A 9,730-nucleotide genomic window follows, 5' to 3' on the forward strand; every position below is an offset into this window, starting at 1 on the left:
TCATGTATTACTTGATTGTCACCCGCCAACGAACATGACGTATATGGATCTCCTATGTAGGCGAGGGCGAACTTCAAATTTTCAAATTTCCATCGTTAGTCTCTGGACGCATATCCCTATGTTGAGGATCTGCAACAATGTAATTTGGATTTTTGAGTACTGGCAGCAATGAGTATCCTCACGTATGCAATCCGTGACCTCGGCTTTACAGGTGATTATTTTTTATCTCGAGATCATAGCGGACAACCACCCCCAACCCGGTCTTCCATTCGCATTGGAGGATCAGACAGGAAGAATATTAGCAGCCAGGCCACGGAAAGAAGTGTAATGTTAATAACACGGTGCAAGACATGACTTGGCTCAGGGGCCTTTTAGAGAGGTGAGAAGTAGAAGGATGAAATTATGTAGCTAGATGAAGAAATAGAGCACTGGTAAACACAAATGAGTAAAAAGGCTGTCCATATGACTCTTTGTCAAGTAAGGTATCACATATGTGTTTAAACCACACAATGAGATAATATGTAGCGACAGACCAATTGCTAATACGCACATCTAATTATTTATACTGGCATAGAATATGAGACAGGTAATACAAAAACACTCTCGATGACCCTTTCAATGGTGATTGCCTCTTCTTGGTTATAGGATGGCTATCCTGCTAAAAAATGAGAGCTAATTTACATAATTAAGTCTGGTTCCCCCCACTACAGGGCAGCAAAACAACACCTCCCCAAACTCCGCATCATACAGTTATTTTCCTGAGTCCTACTCCCATTTTGTCGATGTAAAAATATCTTGCTGGCTGGAGTCAACTTGTCAAATGAGCGTCAGCTCCTTTTCTTTTTTTTGGAACATGGAGGCCCCATATGTTCAATCGCGAGTATAGAGTCAAGCTCGTACAGATGAGAGATATTGATTCAAACATGTATCTTGTGTAGTGCTCTTCTCGATTGATTAACTGTGTGTTTTTACATTGTCTTGTTATAAGTGATCACACCGGTGCAAGAGAAGAGATATCGGTGCATGTTGAGATCCCTTAGCAGTTTTAAGAGCTAAACCCCATGTCCACCTCAAGAGGGGCGAAAAGAATCAGTTGGCCTGACGTACTCTTCACCAAAATATACGCGTCCCGCCTGGGAGAGGAGAAGGTGTCATAGGAGAGATGAGGGAGAGGGAGGGAGAATATAAGACGCGCACATGGCCTTAGAGAGAGGGAGATATACTAAGTACTACACACCTAGAGGACTAGCATTTCCCTTTATGTATGAAAGCAGAGTCATTATATAGTTCTCGCTTTCTTAATTTTTAAAGTGGACTTGCCTTTTCGCGCTGACCTTCCCAATCAACAGCTCTTCGCGCAGTGAAGCAACAGAATCGCATTTGTAATCAATTGATTCCATAGATTGAATCTATGCAAGAAGCACAACTTTGAGTTTATTTAAGAGGTTGCCTTTGCAATTTGTAGAAAGCCGGTGAAACAGATCTCTATGCAAGCTGAAATTAGAGAAATTTAAACCAAAATCAGCACGTTGAATTACATGGGAGAGGGATACTTTTGTTGCATTCATTAGCTGCGGTCACTACGAAGGACTTACCAGAGCAGAGAGCAACCAAAGAACACATTTGTCTGGTTAATCATGCCTTCAGGGTTGGTCTGCAGTACACTGATATTACCAATGAAATCTTATATGGTGATATTAGAATGTTTGTAACAGACTATAGAATCCATGCCCAAGAGTGAGTGGTATAAGACTCTATGGGCAATACAAGGAAGAATAACTGGCAATTGCTGCAATTAATCCTGTCCTGTATTCTCCTTCAACTTTTATCTGTCTTTCTGTCTTCCTTTCACGCTCCAACGTCTTCTCACCACGCGCCCGTTGTGTGGTTTTTCTAAGACTCGGCTACCCGCACAGGATGCACGATCCGGAGTAATAATACAAGTGGGCCTGGGCGCGGAACTCCTGTGGGCGACTCTCGGACCAGACGCATACTGGAGGTTTACCTAGTTTGATTTCAGTTTTGGCGGGAGAGGGCCCTCAGGAGACCACAGATGTGCCTCGACCACTCACCAGCGTTGTAAACGAAAGCACGCCGAGTAATAGGTCAAGAATTCTGCAGTTCGTAGCAGGCAAAATTCACCCGAACAGTTGCATTCTCATGGCGTTATGCAATGTGAGAACCGAGGACGATTTTTTCTAACCCAAGCTCACCACACTACCGCACTGAGCGGCTCCAGGAGGTTAAAGGTCCGGTATCTCCTGGTTCACAGGACCAGCGCCAGCTGGAACTACAGCCAGAGAGCCTTTTCCGGCTTGTTCAGCAGGATTTCCAATAAAAACTCCAGCCCCGACTGCCTCGGTGGCCCCCAAAGCTTTGCACAGCGTTTAACATTAGGACGTCCATGATCGCTTGTAAGTATACTACAGCATGATCCTGCACAGTAACACCAGCATAACATAAATAGGAAGGACTGGGCTCCTGTGTTGAGAAATGTGAGGCAATTTTGTTCCTTTTCCTGGGCTGCTTGAGAGGCGTAGGCAACAGCAGCTCTCCTACTATTCCTTGTTTTCGGCTCCTTTTGTCTACTTTGACACTCTTTATGAACTCTCAAGCACTTTATGCTAAGCCTGTTCGACCAACTGCAAGTTTTTTAAGTTCCTGGTGTACAAAACACCTGATATGAAGCTAACTGGATTTACTAAGGCATGGAGCTGAATTCCTTCAGCATTCCCACGTAAGATGAAGATAATGCTGCCCTGACACTATTCCATTTGTTTAGAATGTACTTAAATACTAGGGGCTTGGCTCAAAAACCTCCCATGATTCAAGTAATTAGTCCAAAAGAAGACCCCAGTTTGCATTTTGTCAGTGGAATCTTCTGCAACTTTTTAGCGCCCCGTCCCATTGCACAGCAGAGGCGACAGCATGGCAGGGCGGTGTAAACTTTACAAACCCCGGGTCTCAAAATACGCACAAACACAAAACTAACTGTAATAGGAACCGGACAGGCTGATAGAAGCGGCCGGAGTATGCAGCATGAGGCAGGCATATCATTCCAATTTTATTTGTTAAGGAGCAATTCATAAAACAGAGTTATCTCGGACACTTTTCAATAAGAGCAGGGTCTAGACGAACTCGCTTCAACTCCTTATAACATTATTCACAGCCGCTCAACCCAAGTTAAACTTACCATCTGATGTTGTCTTTTTCTTCAGTGAAGCCTGCTCCAGCCAGCATGCTGGTGCCTTCGCTGAGGTGACCCACAAAGTAGTTACTGAAGTGGAAGGACACTGCAGTCTCATACGCATGCAGCCACCTGCGCAACACATAAAGCGTAAGTCAAAGACACACAATTAGCTTTTTTTTTTTTTTTTCTCAATTCCATCACTTCGATCATTTACACTTGACCTCTTAATCTCCTCTGAGTTGAAGTTAGGTGCTCCTATGGCATGGATTACTTACAGTCAGGGTTGGGTTAGATTACTTTAAAATGTAGTAAGTTACTGAATACTAATTACATGGCGATTTTTGTAATTACTAACATAATTCATTAGATTACTTCAAAGTTAAACATTAAAAATATTGCACCTTGTACTAAATGCAGACACAAAAATTTGTGTTGCACATTTTTGGAGCTGCTCATTAATGTCACCCTTGACCCAAACAGCCAACAACTCAATCAAGAAGCAGGCTACTACTTTACTACTTCTTTCCTGTTTTGATACGGTTTACGATGCTGGTAAATAGGTTGGCTAGCCAGTTGGACTGTGAGAAAGCTATGGAGCATTGGTGTAGTGGGGGGTAAATCCAAGTAAACTCAGTTATCAACCTCTTTGAAATAAAGCCAGAGTTTACTCATCTAGAGCTCATCGTCTGCTTGAATACATTTTTTCTGTTAATCATATTTGATTTGATGGGGAAAGTGCCAAAACTGAATCAACAGGATTTTTTCAATTCCAATCTCTGAATATTCTTAAGAATTAATATTCATTGTAAGGTTGTACTGGCATTATTAAGCTAATCATTATTTCACTGATATAAAATGGTCTTAACGCAATTATTTCTGGGAAAATGTATTGTCCATTCAATCATCCAAAGTAGTTATTGTGGTAGGAATGACCGTGAGATGCTCCAGAAAAAGCTAGTAAGTGGACCAGAATGTTTTGTCAAACTACCTTAGGCTACGTTCACACTGTAGGCACAGGTGACCCAAATTAGATTTTTTAATGACAGTGTGAACAGCACAAAATGCATTTTTCAATTCTGATTTTGGCCACATTCATATGTGGTCTATGTTCTACATTCATCATGTGGGTAACTTTGACCTGTTCACACTGGAATCTGATATGGGCCACATAAAAAAAAAATTTAAAATAAAAAAATAAATCAAAGAATACTGATAATCAAGCACAGTAGCATTAATCTGGCCTTTGGAGAGATGGGCACATGCTTTCTAATAGCAGGAACTTTGCCTTACTTCTGTGTGACTGTGTTTCCTTGGACGGGGATGAACAATGTGAAGAGGTAAGGGGCGATGCAGGTAGAGACCAGCAGACAGATCTGACTCTTCACGAGGCTGAGTGAGGAACTCTGCAGCCACAACCAGCTCTGAGGAAGGAACCACCTCATTAAAACCACAGTTCTACACATGAAGACCGGCGTGCACACAGAGGAAGCAGGAAACACCGACTACCCACCAGTTTTCTGCCTTCAATGGCATTCTTATAACTGGAGAAGCTGATCCAAGGGCCGAACACAACAGTGCCCACAAAAAGAACATAGCCCAGGAACTCAGCTGGGGAGGGCAGGGTGCCTACTGCTCCTCTGTCCAGGTCAAAGGCCAGAGAGATGGCCTTCATGGCCACCACCATCTGAGAGCCTGAGACACACGGGGGCAAGATTACGCGTTTATTGACAGTGCAGTATTGTAGAAAACAAGTTTAAAACCAAGAACATGAAACACAAACAAAACTTCCATGACGGTATTCTCAGACCAAATGATGGAATATTTACCTCTTATTTTATGCCAGGTCACCATGTCAATTAAATGCAACTCTCTGAAATGAAGAGATAGACGTATGAATTCTACACAGAAAGTAGAATCTTTGCAGACTTACTATGAAATTAATTAATGGAGATTTTGCACAGACACGCTGAGGGTATAACTACACAAGGAAATGACATTGACAAAATCATTCAATAAGCAATGCCAAGTGTTGGGGTCGTTACTCATAGAAAGTAATGTATTACATATTACTTTTTAAAAAGTAATGCAGCAGAGATAGATAGTTGATTGTTGAGTCTCATTCCCAGGGTCCCAAAGCATCTGGATATGATGCCCTGGGAAAAATGATCTTTCTTGGCCTCCAAATGGTAAATGGACTATACTTGTATGACCACTCAACGCGCTTTTACACACACATTCACCCTTTCACACATTGATGGCGAACAAACTAACACACTCATAGCCTCTCCACGGACACAATAGACACGTCGCGGTGTTGAATTTCATGGATATTGTAGGGAAACAACTTCAGATATTCACTGACTTCAGTGTCAGAGTTGAAGGAAGCTGTATGCTCCTTTAGGCATTATTGTGCAAACATGCATGAAAAGACATGTTATGCAGATAATTAAAGAGCTTATCTAATGCAGTAATGACAAAACTGTAGCAACTGTAATGTGATTACTGGAGTTACTGCGTTGCATTACTGCACTACAGATAAATGTTATGTAAATACAGTAATGCACCACACCCAACACTGGCAATGCCATGGTACGATTCCATAGATAGACCACTAGTTGGAGGTACAAGTGGCATATAAGGAGTTCGGTCTAGCTGCTCATTTGAAACATGTCCTGAGATAATTCTGTATGAATTGGCGCTATACAGAATAAAATTGAATTGAATTGAATTGAATACAGCCTCATGACAATTGATTGTGTCTGTTTTATTTTAAGCTGCAATAATCAATTTCAGTTTCCAGTTTTCACACAGTGTGGTTCTTTTGCAGTGTGTTCTCACCCAATGAGGAGGTAGATGAGGATGACGACTGAAAGGAAGAGGCCTCTGCTGCTCGAGTGTCGGCTGAGGAGCAGAACGAGGTAACAGAGTGCACTGAGCAACAGGACCCACAGCATGTGCAGCTCAAAGAACAGGAAGAGGCCGTACATCCCAGCCAACACTGATGTCACATGCTTTGCAGTGGACACGCCCCCTTAGGGACACAAGTACGGAAACACTTCAATTATAATCTAAAGTCCAAAAAAGGCCTTATGAGGCTTTAATCTGACCGAAATAGAGTGCTGCGGGATGTCATTTTTGTAGTGCAATCAGGAAGTTAGCATCGTCCTGGCCAATGGGATTTTTCCATTTGATTTTGGATTATTGCAGAAATGAGCTCAAGGTGAACAAATGATACTTAGACGTTTTGTTCAGCAAGATAATCTTCACAAATGAACCTGTCTTTTATGATTTTTAAGCATAAATGTGATCGCCAGAAGTAAAAAGCTAATGTTAGCTATAAACCAACTACACCATGGTCACATGACCTCAACGTCCACTAACCTTCCAACTTGTAATTAAACCTTGTAATTAAAATCTACAAGTTGTAAAGTTTGAGTTAGAATAGTTTGCAAGAGCACAGGTATACACAATGAGGCTGTAAAGGTGGACTATTGAGTAGATAAGTGAATGAATATAAATTAATATATTTTCATTATTAAAGCAAAGTTTAAATTTTATTTTATAATTATGATGATTATTTTATCTCATAATTATGACTTTTTATCAAAATGTTAATCATTTCGACATTTTAATCTTATATTTTTATCTTCCTGGCGGGAATGGGCTTCCATATTTACTGATGTATTTTATGTCATAGAACAAATGTGAAAGTCTCTTGTGTTAAGCACAGGCTTTATTTCAGGCATCTAACCAAAAACCCACTGACTTAAGGAGGTGAACGAGAGGTGCTAAAATGCTGACTCCAGGTTTTAGGACTCATTCCTGTAGCACTCTTTATGTTTCATCACATCAAAATTGGTTGAATTTGAGTTGATTCCAAACAAGTGTTATAAATGTGTATGATGTGCAAAACAAAACAAAAGAAAGTCTGAAAAGTCCATTTCACAGTCACTTTATGCAACAATATGATCTTAGCTAGGACTAGTGTTGAAATCAATCTCAATCTATTTAGTATGTGAGTGCTGACAATAGATCAACAACAGGTAAGAGGAGCCTTCTTCTACTTGCTGATATGCAGTCAGTGCAGCTTACCCAGTCTGAAGCAGAGTCTGCAGATCAGGCAGGGCAGCAGCAGCCTCCAGACCTGCTGTAGGCTCTGCTGGACTGTAATGAGACCACACATCTCAGCCAGCTCCTGCCACATCTCCAGCCGGCTGGATATGTCCATCCTACAGCTCCATGCACACACACACAAAAAGAAACTATAATGAAATGTATTACGTTCAGCAACCTATGAAAAAGTCTAAATGAAATAAAGACACATTTATTTTTGGATCCAAAGCTACATGCCACTCTTGACAATTCTGCAAATCAGTGAACACAAGCTGTACTGGACTTACAGAATATTTGCACCAAAGTACTGTTTGGTATTTTTCCTTGATCAACAACTTACAGGTTAATCCATTATGAAAGATATTGCATATCAATTATAAACAATTTCATGACACCCCCTTTACGAGGTGTTAAAGACATCTGAACAGCAGCACAAACTACAGCCTCCATGAAATTAAATTAAAACTTCTCTGAACCTCAACAAAAACTGAATGATAACCTTCATAACAGGACCTGTTTTGTTAGACTGCATTAGTGTCAGCCAGCTGGACCCAATAAACTGGACACAAGTGTGACAGTTTAACTGGTGGTTGAATTAACTGGTGATATTCCCCGAAGCATTGCGTGCAGATTTGTACACTAGAATAGCTGGACTGAAGTTTACTTCATCATTTTAACCAACCAGAATGAAATCCTTAACACCTGTAAACCCCCCAAGTTCTTGATGTCAAATAAGATTAACAGAGTTACCCGGGAGTTTGTATATTAATTTTATTTACTGACGGAATCTCCAGGCATGCCTGAAAGAGGATGGGCAAAGATACCGCTGTCGATTGCCTGTTTCCAACACACTGCAAATGTCATAAATCAGATTCATCACAGATGTATTATATATCATGACCAGCACACTCTTTCATGCCAAATTCGACAACATTCAGAATTCCTTTTTGCAATAGGAACAGAATGGAGCTACACTACTTTAGAAATACCTATTCAACTTTGCTGGGATTTTGATAAATTGGACAGATTATAAAATGTGATAGAATTGGTGGGTGCGTTATATATTTGAAATGTCAGGATATGTTTAAATATCATCTTGAAGTAAGAGTGTGGGCAAATGCATGTATGTGACCGATTAACTTTTGATCAAGACGTCTGCTCTACCAGCTGACTCACTGTTTCCATATTAACAGTTTAGAAGACTTTTATCAATCTTTGATATTTTATTCTTATACATGTCAGGCAAAGTCTTTCAACCAAATTAGATATTGTAACTCATTTGGCAAATAGGGGCAGAAGTTGGATGCCCAGCTGTACAAACTAAATTCAGAAGAGAGTGGTATAAGTTCGGTTAACTACGCACAGGTGCGTGCATGGGGGTTGGGGTGGTAGTCTGTATGAGTTTCATTCACATGTCAAAACTTTTTGGGTTTTTAAGTAGCTTGGAAAGAGTGTGGAAAGTAGTCAGAATCTTAATTTCCCGGTTAGGCAATAAGGGGTCCTCAAAAGCCACGCCTACGCACATCTGCCTCAGTATCACCAGTTAATTCAACCACCAGTTAAACTGTCACACCCAGCACACAGCCCCCTCTACACTGTCAATGCTACACACTCACAATAGGCTAGCTTAAGGCCTAACAAATACACTTTACCCAGCGATACATAATAGATTTAGCGTTAGTTCAGTAACAAACTTTAACTAACAGTAACTTTGTAACTGCTAACACAGACGTTACATAACACTAACCTGAGATGCTTTCAAAACATGTAGCTTGCTAACGTTATCGAAAACGTATATTTAGCTAAAATGTAGCGGACTTTGGAGTGTTAGTTGTGTAAAACAAGTCAGTGCAATAGAGTGTTAAGTATCAGAACCTGTCGTTACTAGTTCTACTGTTGGTTGAACACCAGTGCATTCAGCCGAGGCTATAGCTACAGTGGGATGTTAGTTAGCTACAAAGCTAACCTGTGCTGTGGAAGAGCGGAACAGTGGCAGACCCGGACCTGATAGTAGCTGGATAACGGAGAAGTTACCTTCAGTGTGTTCCCTGGCCCCTCTTCCTTTTCTTCTTCTTTTTCCAATTCTTCTTTTTTTGTTTGCCTCTACTTCTTCTTTGGGGTTTAATGGCGGTTAGCACACCAGCTCAAAAGTGCATTACCGCCACCTACTAGACTGGAGTATAGAAGATTGCAGGAAAACAATGTATTTACCTAACGTAATAATAGTAGTTAAATAATAGATAATTAATTAATTGTCACTGACTGCACTGGAGTGTGTAGCAGTTCCTCACTGCATCATTCCGGTAGTGTTCTGCCTGCTGATTGTTTTTCTTAGGATGGCGAAGGCATGGCATAGCTGTTTTCCATGAGTGGGTGGAATAAGGAATAATGACTATTCACTCAAAATGCATCATTTTTTTGTAGTTG

General features: G+C 40.8%; 1 protein-coding gene across 2 annotated transcripts; it reads right to left on the reverse strand.

Annotated features, from left to right (window-relative positions):
• Positions 1–3,193: 3,193 nt before the first annotated feature.
• Positions 3,194–9,434, reverse strand: LOC118323836 (protein-serine O-palmitoleoyltransferase porcupine-like; the record flags this gene model as incomplete). 2 transcript variants are annotated; one of them, XM_035655872.1, is given in 7 exon segments in its annotated part: positions 3,194–3,319; positions 4,481–4,611; positions 4,701–4,882; positions 5,017–5,060; positions 6,029–6,221; positions 7,283–7,425; positions 9,338–9,434. In XM_035655872.1, coding segments are annotated over 6 exon segments (812 nt in total), but the record flags the coding sequence as incomplete, so codon positions are not given.
• Between the last annotated feature and the right edge of the window lie 296 nt (positions 9,435–9,730).

Source organism: Morone saxatilis, unplaced genomic scaffold, assembly GCF_004916995.1.
Source record: "Morone saxatilis isolate NCDOM2014 unplaced genomic scaffold, NCSU_SB_2.0 Contig15, whole genome shotgun sequence".
Taxonomy (NCBI): domain Eukaryota; kingdom Metazoa; phylum Chordata; class Actinopteri; family Moronidae; genus Morone; species Morone saxatilis.